The following is a 24,790-nucleotide window of genomic DNA, read 5'->3' as shown; positions in this document are numbered from 1 at the left end:
TTTTAAAATGTTACGGACATATATACGGAGTATATATGAATGTGATACGTTTGAAGAATCCACAGTAGGAGTAATATTGCAACAAAAAAATTGATAACATGGTTTACTGTATTTCTCCGTAGGTGTTTATACACTTGTGGTGACAGAGAATGGATAACTAGAAAATAGCGGTAGTATTTGCGCGAGTACTCACTCCACCTACACGTATTACAGGAATTGGTTAGCCAACGGAAAATAGCCCCTTCGTGCAATATTGTGATGCATGACATCTCTTGCCCGTAAATAAAGCAGGAAAAGTAAGACGCTGGACGTGTAACTCACCTGGAACGTTGGAGGGGGCGCTGGTCAAGAAGAAGAACCAGCGGCCAGTCTCATGGCATTTCTTCGCCAGTCGCTCGAGATCCCACATTTCGCCAAGTGGCATCCCCCACAAGGCAAGAATGTATTCATGCAGATAATATGATACAGGGGTTGGCCAGCGCTCAAAGGCCGGGGCATCGCCAGCTACAGCAGCGAAGTAGCAGTCATGCAGCCAGTCAAGCATCGCATCTTCCTGTGCAACACCAGCGTACTTTTGTCCATCATCGGCTCCGGCAATGTGTGGTCGGAGAGCCAGCTCCGTACGCTCTTCGGGAGTTCGCTCGTGATAGCTTTCCACCCATCCTGACCGAATCAACAAGATATCACCGACTTTTATATCTCCACCCTGCGCCTTTGGTCGGATATCGATGCCTTGGGCCTTTCCGCATTTGCGGAGATCCTCGTAAGTGATTGCATGTGGAGTATAGGGGTCATAGTCGACCCCGTTGGCTTTTGCGTATGATCGGTAGTCTAGTAGAACCGCGCGGCCTGCGATACCGTGCTCTGCCCAGTGGTGAATGCTGCATTTATGGTTTGCATTTGGACCAACTATATCTTCTCCTTTTGTCTGTTTTCAAAAGATTAGAGTATAACCAAGTATGGCGTTGTAAGGGCTACTTACACCGTTGTAGAAACTGGCGGAGGCCAAATGAGCAAACTGTTGGTAAAGATCTAGAGTTAGAATGAATGGTCGTATAACAGCGGTTAGTACTTACATGTCTGAATCCATCCCATTGCGTCCCAAACTGGGTATTCAGCTCATATAAATCATCGTAGGCAATACCGTCCACGATAGTCTTAATAGTATGCACGAACTTCTCCCGGGCAAAGCCTGGAGTCTCTGGGACGTTAAACGGCAACCTATTCCCTGAATGTTAGACCTCTTTCCTTAGGGCATAGGAAATAAGAGACTCACTCCAGAGGGATGACTTCTCCGGTTTTGATTTCAGCGGCTGCTGCCTTGACCCGGGCTGGAGTGAGTAGATTCAACCTCCCGATCTATGATCAGGCCCATTAGTCCAGAAGAACGCAAAAGCTTGAAAAGAGAATATAAGTCCAGCTCACATTATCATCCTTACCCCATACCCAAGCAGCGTCTTTGGGAGCTCCTGGGATATCAGGGAGATTTTTGCGGGTAGGGAAGCTGGTATGGTCAGGATCCCAGGGAAGCTCGTCTGAGGGCTTTGGGCTTGATTCCATGAGTCCGAGTACCTGAGAAATCCTCCTGCCAATAGACGACATAGAACGGGCTTCTCTTCGACGATAAACGATAGAGCAAAGGAGGAGCTTATAGGAGGGAGAGAGAGCCGTTAAATACGACAACCGTTCGGTACATTCGGTAATGCCGGTCCACAGACTATCCCCACGACCTATCCGGCTTCCTATCCAGAGACCCCAATGACTCCTAGGACATAGTTATATGCCCGGCCAAGCGGAGCCCAACTGCGTTTTATTTTTCTTTTTTTTTCCCGCAGAAACACATCAGCTTGCGCTGGGGGTGACGATTAAGACGTGTATCGACATATACTATGTATGTAAGCTGGTTCAACCACATAGGGCTCGAATGAACCAGTGGATGATTCGTCCTTTGTTCATCAAGTTCCCTGTTGACCAAGATGCTGAACCCAGTGTTGTCTGCAGGATGCCATCATCGCTGGAGCTCCCCGAGTTCTGGCCCGATCTTTCGGCAGTCCACCAAGGGCTTTACCCCCCAGTCGCTAGAATCATTCTGTCCCGAGGCCCGAACGCACCTGAGGCCAGTCGATAACTAAAGCACGGAGGTCAGTTTGTACGAGGTCAGGTCGTGGGTTTATAGCCTCTAAGGGGCAACTCGTCGGTCTTCTTTTTCTCTCTGTATATTCCGTGTGAATACAGTGATCTGATGTCCAAGTTTGGCCATGAGAAGAGCCCAATCCTTTGACCTACAATGATACGTATCCAAGCCCCTGCATGCATATATGCAAGTTCGACTCGCTCTTTAGTGGAACTTTGGTCACATATGCGTCGAAAGAGAATCGCTGCTCGTATTGGGATTTTTATTCTCAGTCCAACTGCCCTTTTGAGGATAAGGGGTCATCACTTATATCCCTTCTTGCATGACAATGGTCAAAGAGGAGAGTGAAAATACATATAGATGAGATGGGACGACGTTATCTTTACTTGCTTCTTCTGCAATAGCTCCGGACAAGGCATCCAAGTACGTTCAAGATAGGGTATTTCAGAACTCAGATGCTCCGTTCGATCTAGCATGATTTGATGGTGTTATTAAAGAAGAGTAGGTGAGTGTCCTTACTCTACCCTCATATTCCAATACCTAACTGCTGGAATACTAGCTCATGGCGATGATGTAGAGCCTGAAATTGAATCTGCTCATTATAAGCGTGATGGAAGCCGCTGCTATATTTCAGGTTGTGTTGCGGGCATTAAACCCATATATATTATTGCTTCGACCACGAGATAGGAAGAGTGATCTCTAGAATCTTTTACTCTTGGAATCCTCAATCCGTCGTGCTTTCGTGGTGGCCCGTTTTGAAATCATTAAGCAGCGTATGTAAGGCCGCCATACCTACCAAAACACACTCCTAAATCAAAGAATGGAGGTGTAAGTTCCTTATGATGGTAAATATGACAATGAATTGGACGTCGAGGCCTTCGTCCTCTTTAACTCGCCGTAATCATAGTATCTGGTGTAGTATAGATGTTAAACTTATCGTCTCTACAAATCCTGCGGCAGCCCAACTTGGTATGAGAAGTCAAGACCTAACAATATGTAAAGACCAAAAAAAGACATACGAAAGTCGGGATTCGCTGGTGGTCACCCACCCAACTACTAACCGACCGGCAAGTGGCTTAAGTACAGCTGAGCGGACGGGAAGCTCTGTTTTCCACTTCCTATGTTCGTATGTACCAGACACAAGGACGGGGGGGTAGATATCCAGTGATCATCTTATCATCTTGCATTATTATATCTTGATTCCATGTTCGACATGCTGTTCTTCCGGCTTCGATTTAATATCCAAAGATATGACTCCATCCTCTATGTGAGGCACTGTTGTACCGGACAACACACCAGCCTCGCCTTTTCTAGCATCATCCATGGACATTGGGGGACCTGTGAATGCTTTGCGCGCCCTGACAAAATACCAAACCACGCTGATGGTGGCGAATCCGGCAAACACAACACTTGCATAATTCATGCTCGACGGCGTGACTGGCAAAGACACCGGCAAACAGAAAAGGAAGGTAGAGAAACATATCCAACAGACTGTTGTCACATTAATCACATATCCAAACTTACCCAGGGAAAAAGGCGCATTCTTAAACATCTTGCGACGGCGAACGAGGGATATCAAGATCGGTAGACCGTAGGAGGTTGACAGGCAGATTGTAGCCACACCGGTAAAGGAGTTGAAAGCCGCAGCGGAGCCAAAGTAGATCAATCCTAAAAGACAGTCTACCGAAGTCGAGAGAACGATCCCCCACAAGGGGACGCCGAATCGACTACTTACCCTTTTCCATATCCGAGATCCTGGGATAGCACCATCACGAGCGAATGCATAGGTGCAGCGACTGGCGGCAGTGAGAGCGCCGATTCCGGCAAATATCTGGATACCCATGATCAAAAAGAGCATTCCGAAGCCACCAGCTGCTGAGCCAGTGACTGTCTTGAATAAAAGGCCGATCGGTTGGCCGTTGGCGACCGAGAGGAGCATCTTTACCTCTGGTAGGACGAAAAGAAGAGTGATCAGGTATACGAGACCAGTTACTCCGGCGGCGACGACTGAGAGAACAATTGCCTTGGGGACCTCTCGGTGAGGATTCTGTGTTTCTTCGCACATGGCTGCAACCATCCCGTATCCAGTCAGGGTATAAGCAGGCTGGAGCAAGCCAACAAAGAACGCCCATCCCGTAGGCCTAGACGTGGTCAGTATTTGCATAGTAAAGAAATATTTAAACGTCGACCAGAGGGCGTTATGCGTACCATCCACTAGCAGACGCATCGTAGTGCGTAAAAACAAATTTCCCGCTTCTTCTCTGATCAGCAAGCGAAAGCAAGGTGATCATGATAATAAGCACGCTAGACGCTGTCCAAAATATGCATATTTTATTGATGAGATCTAGGTATCGCGATCCAAATATGTTTACCAACGCGCAGACCAGCATAACCGCCCAGAACATCAAGATGGTCTGCCACTGATTTGGGACAAAGTCTTCCTTCCAGAGCGAAATCGCACTCAGGATCAACTGGCCTCCAGAGAAGTTTATGCTCAAGGTTACGGTCCAGTTTCCCACGAGCGTCAGCCACCCGTCGATAAATGACATCAATGGCGCCCACTCCCGCGTTGACAGCATCGCACTCCAGTAGTATACTCCTCCTGCGGTTGGATATACAGAACATATCTCCGCGAGTGACGCTGCGATAGCGATGGATATCAAGGTGACGAGCACCCAGCCCCAGATTATAGTGACCGACTGTCCATCGGTAAGAGTGATATATAGCGTGGTGCTCAGCCCAAAGGGAGCAGCCATGATAGCAAAGGATCTATTGAAACGGGCAAACTAGTTAGTTAGCCAGAGATTCACATATAATAAGTAGATAAATATGACTGAACATACAGGCCGAGAACACTCATCATGCCCAGATTTCGAGGTAGTTCGCTCTTGTATCCCATCTTCGCTAACGCAGCGTTAGCATTTGCGTCCTCAGACGCCCTCTGTGTCCTCCCGTCATCGTCCTCTGGTGCTCTCGCCATTCTCCTGGGAGCCGGTTCAAGTATGCTGGTTAGCGGAGTGAGGCTTCCATAGAGCAAGCACCAGGCAAGAGGTGCATCAGGAGAAGAAGACGAGCCGAAAAGCTCGTGTCTTGCCGGGATTCGGTAAAAAGATTAATATGAAGACTTGGCCGATGCGGAGAGCCTCATGAGTGTAACAACGTCGACTACGTCTACAGCTTTATATTAACTACATGTATAGGTCGACGGCAATACCTTATAAGTTCTGGTAAACAGTGTGCATTATGAAAACTGCTTTCTGGCTAACACCTCACAATAGACACCGTGGATGCTCGAAAGAGCCTTCACAGTAAGGTAGACCCTAAGCCATCGACCTAGAAGACAGTGAAACTGACATTGTTCTCTAGTAATAATTTCACACATGACCCTGGGGTGGTCAGTATCTGCCTGGATTGGATACCCGCTGCCGTTAACAGCCTCTATATCTGTCGTCAATGGTATGATGAAAGACTCAGTGACGGCCAAACGACGGTCATGTAATGTACATCACCACTCGTTGGTCAATATTTCTCTGCCCATTCTATCAAATTTTAAGCAATAATTCCTATATTTAGTAGACTTATTTTAAGATAAGAATGTGTGGCCTTGATAATGTGGTGATGATCCAAAAACAAAATACTTTAGCCTAGAACTGTATATCAAAACATTTATGATAGTTACGCATACTATATGGAAGGCGATACAGTGATAAACATCGTCGGGGGATAATTATGCCTACTCTAGGGCTGTTTTCCTTTTTCTCTTCTCCCCAGTGTTGTAACTACCTTCGTCTTTTGGTACCCTGGTGTCCAATATACCCTTCATTGACCTAATGCAATATCTCTGGTAACAATCATCCCCCACCTAAAGCTCGGCTGCCCTACACTAATAAGCATCTTAAGATCCGTTTGAGCCCTTGACATACGGTATCCTATAGTTGTATGGTGGAAGCTGGCCGTTATAATAGGGATCGTACGTCAAGAGGGCAAATCCGGGGTCTGCGGCAGCGATACCCGAGGGCCAGCAGGGGTTATCGTTTAACCCATCATTAAACGGTGGATTAGCCGACTGTTCCCAGCTGTCAAAGAGAAACTCGGGCCGCGAAGTGACGGTGACGAGCGCGTAGGTCCGCGTCATCGCATTGTTAGCTACTGTTGACGTGATTCTCGCAGCCTTGACCTTGACCGCGAATTCACTGTTTGACAGTTCTCGGACTGGGCCAAAGAAGCAAGCGCCCTTCCAATTACGGGCAGCTCCTGAATTTTCATTGTGGGGAAGATATCGGATTAGTTGGCCAACCACCAAATGAGACAATACGTTTAACACCCTTTAGAGCCTTAAACTCTTGCCTTCCATAATGACTGGCTTCCAGGTATCAGGTTCAATACCAGCAAAACCCCAGTGGATATGGGTATAGGAGCTGTTGGTATTAGCATCTTTCGCCTTAAGCCATAAACAGTCACATTTAAGCCCATAAGCCTCATAATAACCTATCCGCTGGAAAGCTGAAGGTGGTCCCGAAATCTTCTTAATTTCCGTACTATTTTTCCTGGCTATGGCATCGCAGGTATCTCCGTTCTAGATAAGATGTGTTACGCAGGTGCCATCTGCCCGAGCCTGTAGTGCGGGGGGTTTTGGGGGTTCATGTTGGTCACCGGCCGAGCACCAGACATAACTCCCGACCTGAAGACCTGTCGAGCATAAATTTGGCTTAGGATTATATTGTAAAAAGTCGTAACTCGAGATCTTGCATCGTATAGCAAGGGAACTGCAGCTGTCACCGGGCATGACCTGAATCTGCCGATGGGCATCACGCTTGCCCAGGAAGCTTCTGTGCAGTAAGTTGTGGATAGTTCTTAGAAGTCGACGGCTTTTGTGAGTATCTCTATGAGAGACGGTAGTCGTGTTACCGATAGTGCCAACAATATCCATCACTTTAGCGCCTGTAAGTTCTCCTACAGACTCCAGATCTAATACACATTTGCCTTTACTCCACTCCAAGGCAGCCTTCTGGACCGCTGCAAGATTACCTGTGGTGTCAATGGAGATGCCAAAAACTCGCTCAGGCTGGCGGCCCCTACCGCAGAGCTGGACGACCACATTAGAAACAGTATCACCATTCCGTAGGCGGCTAGCTAAAGCTTTAAGCGCTGATTGTGCAGTAGCTTTGCCTAGGCCAGAACCAATATAGACACTCACAACTGTCTTATTGTGGTAGGAAAATAAGACATTCTCATCACAGTTGTCTTTAGCACTGAAAAACTTCTCCATATTATCGAGTAGGCCGCCAATGTGACCACCGTATCGTTCACCACTGTTATCTTGTTCAGTACCATTGCCGACAGCTAGTTGCAGCTTCTCCGGAACTTCAGTACCAGTAGTAATACAGGCTGGTGCAGTTTCGAGGCTCCTCTGGAATAAATCCTTTGAGTGCTTAGGGTTCGGAACGGGCTTCGCAGCACGTAAAATGGCTGGTGACGAAGCATTACCCGCATTGCAGCTACGTATGAGTATAGTCGAGGCTGAGTCATCCAGGGGCTGCGTGATAGAAAATTGTAGTAGCATCGGCTCATGGCAACGGTGTAAACGGGCCACGGAGAAATATGGGATCCAGCTATGGGTATTTGCATAATCGACACATGGTAGCGGACAGTCATGCTGGTCAGGATAATAGGTAGTAGGGTCACCAATTGGCGAAGGATCGTCCTTACTTAAGGGTTTCGTGGCGTGGGAGCCGTCGAGGTTGATGGCAGCGTGCGCCAGACTGGATGCCCATAAAAGGGCAGCTGTGACCGATCTCATATTGAGCATCGAGATGATGCGCATATAAGATAGTAATAATCAGGAAGAGGTAGATAACCAAAGGGATGAGGTTAACAGGACTATATATATGTATGTATGTATGTACATACTCACCAAGAAGAGCGTTCCCCTTGGTATCCACGATTTTTAAGGGGTATCCGGTTCACATTCTTAGCATATAGGGTATATACGATGTAGGATTCTTAAATTGCCTCTAGTCGTAGGCCTCTGTATCTTTGATCCCAGTAGTATGCCAATGCCCCGATGCAGGTCCCAGGGATGACTAGACATACCTCAATGGGGAAAATCCAAGCGTCATTTTAGACAGCAGCGTGAATATCGCTGGTAGTCAACGACTGTAATTTGAGAAGCCTTAGAAGACATATGATTATAGACAGGGTTTAATTAAATGTGAGAATTCAAATAACGGCATGTAAACCTGGCGAGTACGTAAATACAGGCTAACTCATGCATCGCGTGGCTCCATGTCGATTGCCCACTCGTCAATGGTTACCTATCTGCGTAATCGGGATATTTGTCCTCCAACACCGCCAGCACCGCTGCCAGACACTTCCGCTTATTGTAAAGCTCCATATTAGGCCAGCCATGCTTTCGATACATCTCCTGTAGCATCGGAATTATATCTTTTAAGTCGCCAATGAGCTGGATATAGGTATCATATAGAGTACGCGAATTAAGCGGAACGAAATATAGCTGGCGAAACTCGTTTTTAAGAACCTCGAAGAAGTCTGTAATTGCCCAGCTACCACCACCACGCCAATCCGCTTCATTTTCAGGCGCGTAGTCATATGCATCATCCTGGATTTCATCCCGGAAGGCGTGACACCGTATCTCCACAGGGCATTCGGGCCAGAGTATAATGCCGAGCTTGGTATCAAGGAGGATGGCAGTATTATGCCGCCCACCACTCGTGAGACTGACGACGTGAGGGGGCACCCTCTCTGCATCAAGATACGACTCAGATGTTTCCCTCGCGGCTTCGCCCGTCAATCGACCAGAGTTGATCTGAGCACAGTCCTCCGGCCAATCAGCAAAGTAGAGGTACGGCATAACTTGAGCTGCGGATTCGCCCGCACTAGTGGTAGCTACGTAAGGCAGATAGCGGAGCAGCGAAGCAACTTCCTCGTTCTTGCCCACAGCGCGCATGGCTTCATTGGTGACTGACGGCCAGCCCCCTTCTGGCGGCTCAAGGATAGCATCTTCTGCGAGATACATTGTGGTAAGGAAATGGAAGTAGTCACGGAATGCTGCGATGCAGTCCTGGCGCGAGTAACTGACCTCGCTAAGTGTAGGCATGTTGATATAGAGAGTGAGGGCGAAAACAGTGGAAGAAGAATTGGCATAATACAGTGACGGAGTAGAAGTTGACGTCGAGGCTGGAGAATAAAAAGAAACGTCCCCGACTTGGCGCCAAGACGAACAGGTCATCTTATATACTACAACACATTGACAACGGCCTATATCAAACTGCATGTTACGCTCTTCTCTCCCCTTATTATGTATTACATACATTAATTCAACTGGGGGCGGGAACGGGTGGGCACTCTTTACAGGCATACTCCGTTGCTAAATTATACCCCCCCCTGGCTTATAATCATCCTTGATCATGTATCTTAGATGCATCCACCTTCACCGTTCGACTTTTCTCATCTAGGAGTAGTTATCCCCGGTTTTATCTATGCCATCGAGTGTTGCCAATATATATATATATATATATATGTATATATTCTTCACCTTTGATCATACACCAACCAAAACGGCCGCCTACCCTACCCAAGAATACTGTGTATATATATTGTTTCATTCATCGACTTCAGAAAAGGCAATGAAGACAGTGAACCTTCTCCTCCTGGCGGCCTCCACCGCAACCGCCACTAGGGCATTCGACGACATCACCACGATCCTGCCCAGCCAGTGACCGACGGTTACTATCGATTCCTGGCAGTGTCTGACGCACAATCTCACCAAGTTCTTTGATGTACCCAGGCCGACGGGTGCTCTGTTGACGGCCATTCACTCGCACGGCAGTGAACTGATCAAGGACTGCGTCTCGGCCATCCAACCTGGGATGGAGTGTCCTTTCCCTGAGTCCTCCGCCTGGTGTGGCCTCAGCACCGCTGGACCCGCGTCTTTGCTGCGTGCCCTTTCATCCTACGGCAGCGTGGCCTCCGTGTGGTGGTCATCGCATAGCTCTGCGGCCTTCTCTCTCGCTGAAATGTGCCCACTCCGCTGGTACAACGCGATGCTTTCGATTCCTGGGGGCTGGGTTTGGCTGAACGAGACCATTATCTATGGCGGATGCTACGCTGAAGCGCATCCCACCCCCTCCGGCACCGGCTCTACAGGGAAGCAGACTGCAACTCCAGGGGGGGAGCCGGCGCAACAAACATGATCCCACCAACAGCAACCCCTAAATTAAACAACGCCGTCAGCTCATGGGCTATTGCTGGCGCCGGGTTAACGGCCTCAGTAACCGCACTCTTGTAGAAGAGATATCATATTGTGTGGTAGCAATATCTTTGAACGGACATGGAGGGTACGGACGTCCTGTTTGGAATCTGTCCGGAGCCTAACCCTAGTCCTTTTCCCATACATGTATATGCCTTCCCTATAGATAGAGACCCTTGTTACGGTTATTTATCACGCTTTTGATACTCTGGTTAACTAAATATGTGGCGATGAAAGGGTTAAGTTCAGCCCAGCCGTTGGACTGGGCTCTGGGTGTTAACCATGTATATATTACGCAAGATACAATCAATATTAGTTGTTAAGTTATTAATTTAAATTCGCCTATATACCTTGCTACATGCATTAGCGGACTCACAGCTACTCTCTGTACAACACCTAGTTGGTAAGTCATACATCTAAGGAGGGATTAGCCATCCCTGGTATTAATGATATCGTTTATAGAAGGGAGGTTGTTTTACGTCGAACATTCGCTAACTGCATGAGAGTCCCGAGTATAACAATCTTGGCTGCTTGCTTTCATCCAGGTATAGTAGCACTTCGGAGGAGAGCGGAAGCACATGCATATAAAAAACATGTAAGAAAAAGAGCATGCAGTAACTAACTAGTGAGATGTATCAACGCTCGCTCAATTCATAGAATAGTTAGACAGCAGAAGGATTATTAGCTTCCTCTTATGTGTAGTTATAAAAAAGCCTGGGACGGTCTAGCCCTTTGGTAGCTATCAGCATCGTCTTCTTTTGCTATCTCCAGCAGGAAATATCCTCCACAGTTTTCATAAAAAATGGTTGGCAATAAATGCGTTATCGTCCTGTCTCTTCTAGCCATATCAGGTGCTCTCGCAAAAAATGGGAAGCTCAGAAGAGATTGGGAGCCAAAGTATCAACATGACCCCAACACAACACCATACTGTAGCTGGTGGTACGACAATGATGGGTCAATTACTTGTAAAGTATACCAGCTAGTTGGGATATAACACTGGATGATTTTAGACGATGGGTAGGTGGCCTTCCTATCTTAAACGTTGTGTTCTTAAGAGATAGCACACTAATAGCTGTTGATAGAATCCTTCTATCACCGAGACCTGTGGTAATTTCTTCAAGGAAAGGTCTTATTGCGTCGAGGCATTCAATGAACCAAAGGAGACAATGAGCTCAAGCCAAACACCGGTTCCAACAATTAACTTTCTGAGTATGTTTACGTAACAATGACTAATTAAAGTTCAAAACGCCAACACGAGCAGGCGTGTATCCAAATATGCTTAGTTGTGATTATTCCTCGGCTTTCCTACTCTTTTATACCACCCAATATATATTTTCCACCTGAGTTTACACTGGTGACCCAGAGTCCTTCTTCTGGCACTTGCTATCTCTCTCACCTTCAGGACAAGGGCTTGGCCTCTTTCGTTGCAGGTTATATTGTCAACCTCCAGCACCCTGTCCGAGATCTCATTTGATTGCTCTCTTTCATTCTCTCTAGTCGAGTCTCCTCCAGCTCCCTTATTAAGAATTTCTAGAACTTATATGTTAGTGAGTGCATTTAATAGAAGAATCGCATATAGCTCCACGAAAGCATACTTTCAATCTCCTTGTTCACTTTATCGAGACTCTTTTTGAATCATGTAGTTGGTTTCTAAATTCGAGCCTTTCTTTTGATAGGCGGATGTTTATCTATTACAATAGTTAGCTTGAGGGTTTTCAGGATTCTCTTGACCACCTACAATGATTTCTTGTAGTTCAGAAGTAAATTCTTTTATTCCTGTGGATTGTGATTTGCTAGAACTGTGACTAGCCACGGAACGCTGGCAACAAATCCCATACGATTTCCATTCTCTTCGAGGAATTTACGAAATGGTGCGGATCGAATCACCACCGTATCGTGTGGGTCTGAGGGATCCTCATGCAAGACAAATGGCTGATCAGCCATGAGTGTTCGAATAGTCTCGGTATCGTCGACCAGCGTAGGCGCGGTGGAGAGTGTATCTTCTTCGTCATATCTGTGGCGGTCAGAGGAGAGGTATTTTGGAGGACGACGGGGCAGCATGGAGACAAGAAGTTTGTATGTATCGAGAGTATCACTGGTGAATATGGGAGTGGGGGATCCATCGAAGGTGGACACGGCAGCGCGATTTATATCTCGAGGTATCAATGCGCCCAGCTATATCCCTATAGGGTATATGAACTGATAGACTAGACTACCTAGTGTAGGGCTCCGGAAGTACAAGAATTTACATCCTTGCTAGATCCGAATAGGGATGTTTGTGGAAAGGGAGGCGCGCAGTTAGCATCAAGCTCATCGCCCATTTGAGACGTATATCTGTTATACATGGTGTCTTACAGGCTCATGCATACTTGGTCTACAAATCTCAATTGGACGAGATCAAAACATGGCGGCCTCCCGCTTGATAAAGTTTGTCAGGAATATGTGGCATTCGAGCCAAACAAAAAGGACGACGCGACTGATCTGTAGCCGACAAGTTGGATTCAAGTACCAGGGGTTAAAGTGCGGATGGGCCAGTTGCATCAAGAATATCGGCCGATGAAAAAGGCGGATATATTGATGTATCAGGTGTAGATGAGTGGGGGTCAGGTGATAGAATAATGTCAAAACTTCAACATCTGCCTACTATTAGTGTGGGCTCACTCCTTTTAGTGTAGTGGTAGATTCTGATAAATAATTCAGATAAGCATTTACTGCCGCTTTTTACCGCCTTGGGTGGGCTATCAGCATCATTCTCTTCAGCCCCTCAATAAACATACCAAAAGATCCCGTACGTGATATATGAGGGGCAGCTCCAGCTTTGCATTCCGCTAAACAAAGGAAGTCAACTAGCCTTTATATTTGCGTCGTGATTACTCTCATTCCCTACCCAATTTCTCACCATGGCAAGCACCCTTGGATTCGAGGTCATCAGAAACGCTGTTCCTAGCGATCTCGTTAAGAAGGGAGCAGACGCGCTGCCAAAGCAAACCCAGCATCGGCGAGAAAAGTATGACGCATATGAAGTACCGTATGAGTGTCATGTAATAAGAGATAAATTTATTAGCGTCTGTGAAGCCCGCTTGAGAACGTTTAGTGACTTACTGACAGTTAGAAGGATGCAGACAAGGTCGCTCTCATTGAATTATTGAAACCGAAGCCCATTCCTTTAAAACCCAACTATATTTTCGCTGGCATTTTTCGAGAGACGGACGCAGACCCAAGTAAATTAAAAACAGCAGAAGAAGGCGAAGTATACGTTACGATCGCGCTCACGAACCTCAATTCCAATAACGGCTGGTACACGTTCTATGCAGGTTCTAGAAAGAATGAGCCAATGACATGTTCACACCCAGTTGCTCTTGATTTAAGAGCAGGCGACGCTGTGATATGGCGAGGCGATTTAATCTATTTTCATTCTCCCGGGGGCGGTGGTGCATTTGAGACTCTGGTTTATAATAAATAAAAACTATGAATTTGGCCATGGAACCCATATCCCCCCTCCCACCAACCAAAAAAAAAAAAAAAAATTAGGGGTGAAGCTGGCTAAGTGGGGTGCGACTAGATGGAGCTGTATTATAGTTCTGGTCCCAGTTGCCGAAACCCTGTGCCTCGTTGAAGGTCGGTGAGACGGATAGTTGGGGCATGACATAGTTTTGATCCCAATTTCCAAATAGAGGTATATCATAATCCTGATCCCAGTTGCCAAAAGGATACTGAGCCGTGTTTGAGTAATTGGTGTGGGTTGGAAGAAAAAGTTCGGGCGATTATATCATAGGAACATTAATTTACGAATATCGACAGTTCATTGGCCCTGCTCCCTATATTCTAAGCATCTACCATCGTCTTTACTTAGCTTAGACTTAGCGTGGGGAGATAATACCAAGTTATTTACAATTGCCTACCGCTGGAACGCGCAGAATAACGTTTGCTGGGTCATTGTCGTACTATAGAGTTTTTCCTTTAATCGTGCTGCTATTGTAATATCTGAGAATCTAAGCATTGTTTAAGGCATGTAGTTCTAGAACGTTCTGTGCCTGACTGCCAAGGCTGGACAAAGTTGTGTCGCATCTAAATTTTATACTTTTTAGCATCTTAACCACCCGCTTTCTGTGAAGTAAAAGAACCCACATGCGATCTGCACGGCCATCATTCGAATATAATATCTAATAAAGGCGTCGAGAAGAGTAGAAAGTTAGCCTTACCGCTAACGATAAATTCTATATCCGGTTCACTTTCTTGCTTTTTATAAATAGTTGATAGACTATTGATATATGTAGATACGGGTGAGCGATTATTCGTCTGTGCTAAAACGGGGTATATTGTCAGTTCAGTCTTTACAATTATTTCGCAATTACTTTGTCTAACAACTCATAGTAAACCGTCCTATCCGAACAAAAGTGTGGCCCAACTTCAATACACCACGGGTAGACTTCGTTATTATGGCAGAGGAGGTATGTGAAGCTAATGCCTGCAGCAACTACAAGCCGTATTGCCTTGTCATCTAGACGCCCGAGGATCTTAACGTTTCCGAAGCTCTTCTGCAGTTTATATACACTTTCGTTGACTTCGTTAGATAGATAGAATTTAACCTCGATTTGTCGTTCCTTTCAAGACCATGGACAGTTTCTCGAGCAAAACGAAGCAAGGACACAAGCTCTTCGTTGGTAACACTTTCGTAGCCATCTCGACGAGAGAAAGACTCATTGGCTCTTGTTCTTAGGAAAATACAAGGCAGTTCCATCATGTACCAAGAGATGGTGACCTTGTCGTTCCAGGCTGGTTAGTTCCCTTAAATTGGAATTTATGCACTGGCCAACTAACTCTCATGCAAGCCATAAAACTCGCACATAATACCTCATATCTAGAAGAGAGCTGTTCTGGGGATGGCCACGGCTGCATGGTGCAGGTCAATACCCATGCGAGCGAGGAGAACTTGATACAATCTAGGAATGGTTGTTTCCGTTCTTTGCAGCATAAAAGGGAGTAAGATGCCCCCCTGGCCGGATTGAAAGATCTCCTAATGGAAGTCCTCCAGGAGCTCAAGGTTGGCCCCACCGTGGTTCAATCCGAGGAAACTCCTGCACCCAAACCTAAGCCTGCGATCGCGCCACTTGGCTCCAAGCTCGAGTTCAAAAGGGTTGAACAAGTGTACGGCCCCTTTTTCCGCACGCCTCTTCCTAGCTAGCTGGTTTGCAGGTGGGATAAGGCAACGCGGAGGTATATTGACAAGGAAACGGTGAAGGAGGAGCTCGATGAGCTTGTTATACCGACTTAGACGCACTTCATGATGAGCAGATGCAGAGAGAAAGAGAGCGGGTGAAGAGCGATGGCGCAGCAGCGTTTGACATGAGTGATGACGACTATCTAACCTGCTGTCCCACGATTCCTGGCTTTAGCTTCAAGGATAATGCTTTCTGTAAGGCCCCCCCTCCCATGTGTTATGATGGCATTTCTATAAATATTTCATCAAGGCGCTGACATGGTAATAGACGAGTTTGCTGTTGAAGACATCAGCGATATCAAATGGGCGCACTCTCTCTTCAAGAGCTTAACGATCCCAGACGAGCAAAGAGCCATCCTCATGGCCCTCGCGAGGACCCGGATGGGTGTAGTCCCCGCCATCCCATTCGACGACTTTGTTGCGGGAAAGGGCCGTGGCCTGAGCGTGCTTCTATAGTATGTGTATCCGCGGCGCTCAGATTCTTTTTCGCTGCTAACAGGCACAGGCTGCGGTCTCCCTACAGCCTCCGAGATTTTACTGCTCCGTTGTGTCTTGCAGAGGCTGTTAGTAACCACCTTTCTGCGTACTTTTATATAGGGACAGAGTCTGGCTTGATAACAATCTGTCAGAATCTGCCATTCGGCCAAAAAGGCGAGTCCGCGCTGATTGGCGGCAGAGAGACCGGTTCTGGTTATTTGACAAGTTACTATCACCAAGAAGAAACAAAACTAGCTGGTTAACTAGTTAACGCCGGTTGATGTCCTCTATCCCACGTTTCAACTCCTGGACAAGGCCCTGAAATTTGAGTACTGGGTTTTCTTTTGCCCATTTCTCGAAGTTTGCGAGTATTTTAGCTTCATTATACCGGAAATGTGCCCGGATCTCTTTCTCCCAGATTCCATGTCTCCGTCTTGGTTTGAACAACCAATGTAGCATGCCAGCAGCAACTATCTGCGGTTGGATCTTCTCCACGTATCTCCGTGCTCGAATACATCATGGCCAGAGCTCTACCATAGTACGCATGGCTCGTCTCAAGGACTCCCTCGTCCCGGGAAACTCCATGCTCCTGGTGAAAGGCTTCCCACTTCTCGTGAGGGCTTGCTTGTGGGCTGGCCTCGACGCCACCCTACGCAGCCCCATCCTCTGAAATGGTAGTGTAGATAGAAAGGATGCTCTCACAGCAGCTAAACAGATCCTCTCCACTGCGAGTGGTAAGATCGTGGCTCTCAGCAGACTCAAGGACAATAGTGCTTTGTCGAGCTAGCTGTTTCAATCTTTTCCCCAAGCACAAGCGGAGGACTTTCATGCAGTGGCTTTGATGAAGAAAGGGGTTTGAGGCCAGGAGTCTGCTGCTTATGATACCTGGCCCCCTTGACGAGATCAATCAAGTCTGGATGCGAACCCAATTTTGCAACAAGGCCAAAGGCGGCTTTGTATACATGTCTGCGCTTCGTCACGTTGTCCAAGGAGTCGTTTCTGAGTAAATCGGCAACCTTGTCCAGAAGCAGCCCAAGCTGCAACATTGCGTGAAGCTCAGAAGGCAGATTCTTGTTCGCAGGTCCAGGTATCATCCGGCCAACGAAGTCGAATACCTTACCTACAAATTCATCTTCCCTCTCGTCGCTGCCCCGAAACCGCAAGGGCCTATTCAACGATACAGACGGCGATCCTGGCCCGTCATAAAAAAGAGTCGCAAAGGGGCTATAGCGGATCCTGCTGTTATCCGCGTACCCAATACCTCTTGAATCCTGTGTCTTCCGGCTACTCTCACCGTTTTTGTCCCGAGCTAAGGTGTATGTATTCTCTGTAGTAGACGAGGATGCCTGCCAGCGTATCTCGACCCTGTCATATCTTGCCAGCAGAAGCCATATCCCAAACAGCCTCCCGTCACCGCAGCACCAGTCTATATAATACCCTTCAATTTCATGGGGGTTTTTGGATTGCCGAACTTTCCTGCCGCAGCCAAGGCATGTTAGAGCCTTACAGCTAGAGCAGGTTGCTGCACAGAGGTAACACCCCTTTTTGGGATTACCTTGGGCGCCTTCTGGCCAACGGCGCATCCAGTCTCTGACACAAAAGTTATCAGTAATATTTGATCTGCAAGAGTGGCATTTCACCGCTAAGCGTGCCGCAAGGAAGGTCTTTACGGCGTGGACGCTCTGCTTGATGTCATCAGGGTGCTCCCTCAGGGCTGTAGCCATTATAGCTTTGTTGCCATCCCCCCTAGCTTGGCGCCGTCTACCTATGAGCGGTGTATTTGCTTGGGATGCGTCTCCATTATCAGGTGAACTATCATTATCACTACTGCTAGCTCGATGTCGGAAGTGGATGCCTTTGAAAAATGACATATTAAGGAGACACAGGCAAAAATCAAATAGTGGGTTTGTTTCTGGCCTCTTTCTTAAGGGGTATTGAAAGGAACGAAGGTTCTAGAAATATGAGTATATTGTGGAAAGTAGAAGGTGGCCGTAATAGAGTGAGGAAGGGTATATTTATATAGGAGTTTGCTTCTCTTGGAACGGTCACCGATTTCAAGTCTTTCCACCAAGGTTACTGCCGAACACTAACTCATATGAATAATTCGATGGACAAGTTCCTGCTATGAGTCTCCTGTTCACGATTCTAGTAAAATCTCACCGCTAGGAATGCATTGGTTGTTAGTGACTCTAGCCGTTGCCATGTAGTTTGAGTGAATATATTTGGTTGCATGAGAAATAGGTCGCTAATATTCCCTATTCACTCATAGAAGTCTTCCGAACTATTGGGATATTTATTAGGACTACGAAGGGTACGAGATGCTTATGGGAATGATAGAAGTCATTGAAGAAAATTTTATTGTTTTTTGGATGTGCCTTAAGAAACAGGCGCTTATTTTGATAAATTCCGTTTCCTTCGCTTACTCTCGACATTCTTGTTGTGTAATTCCATCTTTTCATTTCCTCTGCATTCAACCTGGCGGTGAAAATCCCGAGGACTAAAAAGAATAGAAGCAACAGGAATGAAATGGAGCCGCAAACCAAGAAAGGAACATAGAATAAGCAGACGGGTTTTAAAAGAAAAAAGGAGATGTCTGGGGGTAGATCGGTGGGGAAATTGGAACATACAAATCAACCAGGGGAAAAGGACGGGTAGAGATGGGGCTTTTTCTCTCTTGTTAAGAACCACCGAGAGGTTGGAGTGCATTGATGCATGCCATTTAAGGGGAGGCTATGAGACCATAGATAGGGTGAGGGAAAGGGGAAGAAGGAATGGGGCTAGAAGTGTATGGGAAAGTACAACTGGGGTGTCATGAAAACAAGCTTTTTATCTTCTTTTTTTGTAAAACATTGGCATAATGAATATAGTGGGAGCGAAACGCTTCATGAACGCAAATGTACACAAGGGACTAAGGAGACTGTGGTATTCGTAATGGCATTGTCGTGGGTTCATGGATGTAATGGGTGGGAGTGATAGTCATCGTTGGAGAGAATGGATCGCACGGGTTGGAATCCTTTTTTATATGTAGCATTGTTGAAGCCGTCCTGGCAAGATTAGGAAGACGGGAACCGGGGGCGGAAGAACTAGACAAGAGTTGTTGAAGCTTTGTTTTCTTCGCTGTCGAATATCTGAAGGAGGAAGAAGAAATGGATAGGGTCCTAGGTATTTTTTGGCTCACGGGGGTGTATGGAAACCACAAGCAAAAGGATTTATCCCGCCGGGCCCATTGGACAGGTACAAGTAGACGGAATTGCCGAAATTAAGCCAATTGGCGACAGGCAACGTATGAAATTCAAAAAAGGAAACAAAAGAGGCTCTATCGTAAAACATATTTAACGAAGGTAAGAAGTATTGACGTGATGAAACATGCGCGAGAACCGAGGTATGTGCATGCCATTACGGGCAGAGAGTAATCAAGTACAGCATGAGTTGCCAGGCAATGAGTAGATGAATTCTTATGGGCTAGGGTCTGGTAAGAGATCATCCGGCCCATCGAAACCAAATCCAGCCATATCCATTGAATGAAGTGATCCAGGCCCCTTGCCAAATTCCATGTCCGATGAAGCGTACTCGTGCCCTGGTGGGCGTAGATGAGGACCAAAAAATGGCCTATGCTCCTCATCATGGGACTGAGTATCAACATCATTCCACGGCACACTCCTCTGCCAAAACCGTGTGTTTGCTTGTTGATCACCGAAGAGATCATGGTGGTCATGGAGATGGCGTGGTAGCAATGAGGATTCGTGATCTATGTGGCTTCCGAATTCCTGAGGAGATTGGTAGTGGAGTGGGACACGGTTGAAACTCGAAGCAGGAGAGTCGGCGCGGAGGGCCACATCGAACGCGGATAGTGGATGGAGGTGGCTATCTGGGATCATGGCCGCGGATATATTAGGCGCAGTAGTTTCTGTCGTAGGGAATAGGAGATTCTGGTTTGCAGGGCCATGAGTTGCTATTATCGAGCCATCCAGGGTTGAGAAGCTTTCCGAGGCTGGGGGAACCGGCCCACAAGCCTGGACTATCTTTTCCTGGTCTTCTGGAGATAGCTTAGCAAAATAGTCCGCTGCTAAAGGCTCTTTTCGAGATGATTGCGGAGTTCCTACTAGTCCATATTCTTCCTTGGCATATTCCGAAAACCCAAACCCGGGTGCATATGGCGAGCAGTAGACCGGTGGCGCTTGACGCCGTTGTATTTCCAGGTACGTCCACCTTCCGGTGATTGATTGGGCGGCGGGTTCTTGTGGTGGGGGCTGGAGGATTTTTGCAGGCTCTTGTGCTACTACTGGCTGTTGCTCGGGGGCCTTGGGTTTCTCCGGTACATTAACGACGCTAGTGAGGCTGTTCACGGCGAAACGAAGCATTCGAATGAGATGGTCGACGTCATCAGCCTCCATGTTCAAGGGTTGGTAGGAGACCGTTCCATCTACGGATCGAATAGGAACCTGTGATTCGGACATGGACGTTCTGAGCTTTTCCAAGCCGTTCTTCGGAATTGGCGAAGTATCATCTCCTAGAAGCGTCTGCACCACAAAGTCAGGATTCACAATAGTATATCCAGCAGTTGCATTGGCATGTTCAGTAATAGAGGCAATAAGTCTACGGGCCATAGTGGACTTCATTGCACTGTCGTTTGGGCTCCACACAGGAAGACTATCATTAGTCTGCGGATTGGAAGCCTGGGACTTTGCCGGAGACGCTGCTCTTGCAGTTTGGGCTGGCGCTGGTGGCGCCGTTGTAGTTGTCGATCCTAGAAGTGGCCGGGGCAAGGATGGCGCACTGGAAATAACTGGGCTCGAATTGTACACAGGGGGACGACCGGGTGCCTTAGCCGGAGCAGTGGGTGCTCTAAGTGTCCTTACACTCTCAAGGAAATTAGACCTAGGGTTATGAATTGAAATATCCACATTATGGGTATACTGAGCACGGCAGTCCGTGGAGGACTTGCCCATATAATACCATAGTGTCTCCGGTTTTGTCAGATCAACTGCACACGCGTCCGGATTAAATGGGGGTTGCTCGCAAATAAAGTCCTCCCAGCGGTAACCCGAGGAAGTATCACCGAATACCATTCCATGAGAGGGCATGGAGGAGTCCGAACCGTTTCTCAGGCTGGGCTTTCGAGAGAGATGGGCAGGGAGTGGTAGGATGTTTGGAGGTAGTGGGGGAAAGTTTGTCTTTTTAACTATTAAGGTCCACCGGTATGGAAGCTCGATCACGTCACTAAAAGGAAACGAAGAAAAGAAGTACGGTTAGTCCGTGGTCAGAAATAATAATGTAAAAATACTTACCCTCGTGGAAGCACTTTCAACATCAATGAGCGCTCCGATGGGCGGTTCTCCAACACCACGGCTCCATTGATCTCCTTATCAGCCTGGAATTGCATCAAGTCTCCTGGCTTCAGTTTGAGAGCCGTCTCCATAACTTTGGAGTCCGTATCGAGTGACTGCGACGGCAAGGAGCCAAATCGTTTCTGGCGATGGTACTTGCATTTTAGGTCAATGGCAGGAACCGAGTACTCCTGGCCGTCGTCTGCAACAACTGAAGTCTCGCCAAATTCTACCTGCACACCAGCAAGTAACGCACATGTTGGATGATATGCCCTGGCGCATTTTCCATACATACACTGGAAACAAGCGCCTTTTACCTCGCGGCAAAACAAGCATTTTAACCCCATACGGGCTTTGGGGATCTTATCGATATCGCAGACAACTTCGCGGCCAAGGTCATCTTTGAGGATGGAGGTCTCTTCAATGAATAAGGCGCAGCGTCTATGGGCTTGTGATAGGCCGCCCTCAGTGGGCAAAAGTTCCTCGTAATCCATACTATTTGGACACAGCACACAAGGTGGTTTCTTGGGGTAATCTAAATGCAACTTGGCACGCTTGGATTTAGATTCTGTGCCATCAACCTTCCTTTTCCTTGGTCTTGTAGATTTTTCCGGGACGCTCCGAGGGGGAGTAAGAAGGTCAGAGGCACCTTCATACTGCTCACTTCTAATCTCATCGTAGTACTCAGGAGTAGACTCGCCCCGTAGCTTTCGTTCAATTTCTTCAACATCGATCCAGACGGTGTCCGTTTCACAGTGGCATTTCTTGGCAATACGGGCATAATCAAGCCAACTTTCCGTGGCAAAATTGACTGACTCTGCACAGTTGTATCCCAAGTTGAACCCAGAGTGATAACCATACGGGAAGGTGATGACGAACTCGCCTTCATAATGAACTAGCTTATTCGCGGTGATGCCGTACTGTGACTTGAGGACGGTAGGGGAAATCAGGTAAGTCTTGTGGCGTAAGAACTGACTGCAGTTCTTCGAATCCGTTGGCCAGATACCTGTGTTCGTGGTTAGCTGTCACGGTTGCACGTCCAGTATGAAATATCAGACATCGGGACTTACTCCGCATCGCAGCCTCGAAACGTGGGAGGTCTTCCTGTGAGATGCTGTACCACTGCTTTGGAGCACCAAAGTGGATGTAGTTAATACTGTAAAGATCAACATCTTCTAGATGCCAAGCAAAAGTGGCCTTCCACATGCCAAGGTAGACATAAGCAGTATTCACACCAGGGACTTTTTGGCCGAGAACATCCAGGAGATTTGGCAGGTTGGCAACATTCCATGAAGTTACGGCGTCATCAAACAAAGAACCCGGCATATCAGCACCGTACATGGGATTGTTATACATAAGAGACTTCCAATAAGCGGTTTCGAGTTCCTCACACCTTTCGGCGGTGAACTCTTCGTTACTGGAGAGACGATAGTCAAAATCGATGAAAGCTTCTTCATCAATATAGTCATCATGCTCATCCCGGTTATTTTTCCGACGAGCAGAGACAGTCTTGGGTTGTCTGCCCTTTGGCTTGGGGGCTGGTAATGGTTCCCCATCACTTAATTCCTCGGATTTAGCTTTGACGGGTTTGGACACTGGAGACACCGGGGTGGGCGGGCTTTCAGGCTTGGATCCTTCACCATCATCCTGGTGTTCGGGAAGTTCCTCACTGGACTTACGCTTGTTTGCAGCTGGTTTGCGTTTCTGGGTTTCAGGCTTATTAGTCTGTCCTTTGGCTGCACCTCGAGCCTTTCCCTGAGTCCAACGCCTCTCTCCACGTCGGGCAGGAGGCTGGTGGCTAATTTCTTCAGACAAGGCTTTCCACTGTGGAAGGTTATATGACCGCTGTTTCTCAATATTTGCCTGAGTGAAGGTTCCGTGAGACCCCGTGAATTCTTGGACGATAGGGTTCTTGATACGGATAGTCTTGACGGCTTCATCTAGGGCGGGAAGTGACTCCGTCCTGTTCGTTGTCAAGAGTTAGCAAGACAAGTTTAAGCCAGTCAAAAGAGTGTGGTTCTAGAGTGTGTTGCAAAGCCAATGATATGCCCTTGAAGCCTGCAGTACTCACCACTCCTTTGGAGGAACCACTTTGACAATTCCCGACTTCATGCCATATTTATCAATACAGCTAATGAAGGCCCGAAAATCTCGAAACTGGTCCATGGTCTAGAAAGAATACACTCAGAATTAGTACATCATGGTAAAAAGAAGGCTTACGCAGGGTAGTTATGGTATGCAACGAACCGGCTTGAAGACCGGGATTCTCCCACCCTCATAATAATGGTCTGGTTGAATATCGTCCAGAATGGAAGAGGTACCGTCATCCTCGATGGAAGGACGAGGTGAAGTAGAGGAGGAATTGATACTATGAGAATGCATCTTCTCTCCGTCGGCACTGGCAGGTGGGGTCATCGACGCAGCTGTGTTGCCGCCTGGAACACTACGTTGTTCCGCCATGACTGGTAGGCCGATCTATGCGAACATGTGTCGCACCTTTCTTTCCCTTTCTTTCTTGCCTAGATAGTTCTGCTTGGTTCTGCTTTTTGCTCACTTGTTTTTTTTTTTACCTTCTCCTTCTCCCTTGTTAGCCCTAGCACTGCCCTAATATTGTTGAGAAGGCGACGATCGACGGAAAAATAGGCGCCAACGTACTGTGAACAACGAGGTGAGATCGATCGATTCTCACCTCCCCGAGAAACGTCTCGTGGTTGACAAGAGAAGCTAGGAAGGAAACGATGTATGGCGTAGGATCAGGTTAAGGACGTATGTTGGAAGCAGCAAAGACGTGCAGTGTAGTAAATATGGTTGGGCAGAAGAAGTCGACCAGGATTGATTATGCGGGTTACTTCCGGGTGTTATGGGTCACTTAGTACGTGAGGGTAAAGGAGAAAAAAAAAACAGAAACTCGAGACAGCCGAGTCTGCACTGATGACTGGTTGATGGGTTTTTTTTCCTCTTGGAAGGGTGAGATCCGAACTTCAGATGGTACGGCGAGGAGAGAGCGGCAAAGACACCATTGGAGGGAAGAGGTCTTGAAGCCAGCTCCCTTTTTGGGGGGTTTGAGAAGAGTGAAGAACTTGAAAGGTTAGATTGGTCGTTGCTGGTTCCGACCCAAGGCCCTTGTTAATATGCGGTTTGGTGGTTTGTTAATTATCGCAGGGTCTGGAAGTACCCTTTTTCCGTTGTGTCCCCTGCCAGTTCAATGCCTGACAACCACCATCCATATATGCGAGGACCAGCGACAAAGCACCACAGCGCCCAACTCTCAGCACTTCTCACAGCGTCTGTTATAGTTTCTCCTTGCAGCGATTGTATAGCAAGAGAAAAAAGAAGAAGTTGAAGTTGAAGTTTTGCTTGGA

The 24,790-nt window shown here is 47.3% G+C and overlaps 11 protein-coding genes across 11 annotated transcripts; 4 read left to right on the top strand and 7 right to left on the bottom strand.

The window, feature by feature from the left end:
* Positions 1-157: 157 nt before the first annotated feature.
* On the bottom strand, positions 158-1,602 carry MCYG_01262 (conserved hypothetical protein; the record flags this gene model as incomplete). The annotated part of the gene is made up of 6 exons (XM_002851112.1): positions 158-198; positions 322-928; positions 983-1,018; positions 1,077-1,221; positions 1,277-1,359; positions 1,426-1,602. The coding sequence occupies 6 exons, from the start codon at positions 1,600-1,602 to the stop codon at positions 158-160; spliced, it is 1,089 nt and encodes a 362-aa protein (XP_002851158.1).
* A 1,721-nt stretch (positions 1,603-3,323) lies between these two features.
* On the bottom strand, positions 3,324-5,114 carry MCYG_01261 (polyamine transporter TPO5; the record flags this gene model as incomplete). The annotated part of the gene is made up of 3 exons (XM_002851111.1): positions 3,324-4,275; positions 4,343-4,903; positions 4,978-5,114. The coding sequence occupies 3 exons, from the start codon at positions 5,112-5,114 to the stop codon at positions 3,324-3,326; spliced, it is 1,650 nt and encodes a 549-aa protein (XP_002851157.1).
* A 915-nt stretch (positions 5,115-6,029) lies between these two features.
* Positions 6,030-7,934, bottom strand: MCYG_01260 (chitinase; the record flags this gene model as incomplete). The annotated part of the gene is made up of 3 exons (XM_002851110.1): positions 6,030-6,388; positions 6,476-6,710; positions 6,744-7,934. The coding sequence occupies 3 exons, from the start codon at positions 7,932-7,934 to the stop codon at positions 6,030-6,032; spliced, it is 1,785 nt and encodes a 594-aa protein (XP_002851156.1).
* A 510-nt stretch (positions 7,935-8,444) lies between these two features.
* Positions 8,445-9,251, bottom strand: MCYG_01259 (conserved hypothetical protein; the record flags this gene model as incomplete). The annotated part of the gene is made up of 1 exon (XM_002851108.1): positions 8,445-9,251. The coding sequence occupies one exon, from the start codon at positions 9,249-9,251 to the stop codon at positions 8,445-8,447; it is 807 nt and encodes a 268-aa protein (XP_002851154.1).
* MCYG_01258 (uncharacterized protein) lies at positions 9,183-10,528 on the top strand (the record flags this gene model as incomplete). Its single annotated transcript, XM_002851109.1, has 5 exons — positions 9,183-9,304; positions 9,331-9,541; positions 9,616-9,869; positions 9,942-10,332; positions 10,388-10,528. The coding sequence occupies 5 exons, from the start codon at positions 9,183-9,185 to the stop codon at positions 10,526-10,528; spliced, it is 1,119 nt and encodes a 372-aa protein (XP_002851155.1).
* Positions 10,529-11,205: 677 nt separating this feature from the next.
* Positions 11,206-12,156, top strand: MCYG_01257 (uncharacterized protein; the record flags this gene model as incomplete). Its single annotated transcript, XM_002851107.1, has 6 exons — positions 11,206-11,385; positions 11,486-11,612; positions 11,665-11,732; positions 11,754-11,899; positions 11,956-12,011; positions 12,065-12,156. The coding sequence occupies 6 exons, from the start codon at positions 11,206-11,208 to the stop codon at positions 12,154-12,156; spliced, it is 669 nt and encodes a 222-aa protein (XP_002851153.1).
* A 17-nt stretch (positions 12,157-12,173) lies between these two features.
* On the bottom strand, positions 12,174-12,748 carry MCYG_01256 (uncharacterized protein; the record flags this gene model as incomplete). The annotated part of the gene is made up of 2 exons (XM_002851106.1): positions 12,174-12,578; positions 12,653-12,748. 2 exons carry the CDS (start codon positions 12,746-12,748, stop codon positions 12,174-12,176), a joined length of 501 nt encoding a protein of 166 aa, XP_002851152.1.
* A 555-nt stretch (positions 12,749-13,303) lies between these two features.
* On the top strand, positions 13,304-13,866 carry MCYG_01255 (conserved hypothetical protein; the record flags this gene model as incomplete). The annotated part of the gene is made up of 2 exons (XM_002851105.1): positions 13,304-13,468; positions 13,516-13,866. The coding sequence occupies 2 exons, from the start codon at positions 13,304-13,306 to the stop codon at positions 13,864-13,866; spliced, it is 516 nt and encodes a 171-aa protein (XP_002851151.1).
* A 1,152-nt stretch (positions 13,867-15,018) lies between these two features.
* On the top strand, positions 15,019-16,364 carry MCYG_01254 (uncharacterized protein; the record flags this gene model as incomplete). Its single annotated transcript, XM_002851104.1, has 7 exons — positions 15,019-15,115; positions 15,158-15,364; positions 15,392-15,549; positions 15,589-15,663; positions 15,696-15,819; positions 15,875-16,079; positions 16,148-16,364. 7 exons carry the CDS (start codon positions 15,019-15,021, stop codon positions 16,362-16,364), a joined length of 1,083 nt encoding a protein of 360 aa, XP_002851150.1.
* A 4-nt stretch (positions 16,365-16,368) lies between these two features.
* On the bottom strand, positions 16,369-17,972 carry MCYG_01253 (conserved hypothetical protein; the record flags this gene model as incomplete). Its single annotated transcript, XM_002851103.1, has 3 exons — positions 16,369-16,607; positions 16,644-16,884; positions 16,914-17,972. 3 exons carry the CDS (start codon positions 17,970-17,972, stop codon positions 16,369-16,371), a joined length of 1,539 nt encoding a protein of 512 aa, XP_002851149.1.
* Positions 17,973-19,556: 1,584 nt separating this feature from the next.
* On the bottom strand, positions 19,557-23,888 carry MCYG_01252 (DNA damage-responsive transcriptional repressor RPH1; the record flags this gene model as incomplete). Its single annotated transcript, XM_002851102.1, has 5 exons — positions 19,557-21,321; positions 21,390-22,434; positions 22,499-23,391; positions 23,500-23,597; positions 23,676-23,888. The coding sequence occupies 5 exons, from the start codon at positions 23,886-23,888 to the stop codon at positions 19,557-19,559; spliced, it is 4,014 nt and encodes a 1,337-aa protein (XP_002851148.1).
* Positions 23,889-24,790: the final 902 nt, after the last annotated feature.

Source organism: Microsporum canis, genomic scaffold (genome assembly GCF_000151145.1).
Source record: "Microsporum canis CBS 113480 supercont1.1 genomic scaffold, whole genome shotgun sequence".
NCBI classification, from domain to species: domain Eukaryota; kingdom Fungi; phylum Ascomycota; class Eurotiomycetes; order Onygenales; family Arthrodermataceae; genus Microsporum; species Microsporum canis.
This window is presented reverse-complemented; position numbering and strand designations above follow the sequence as displayed.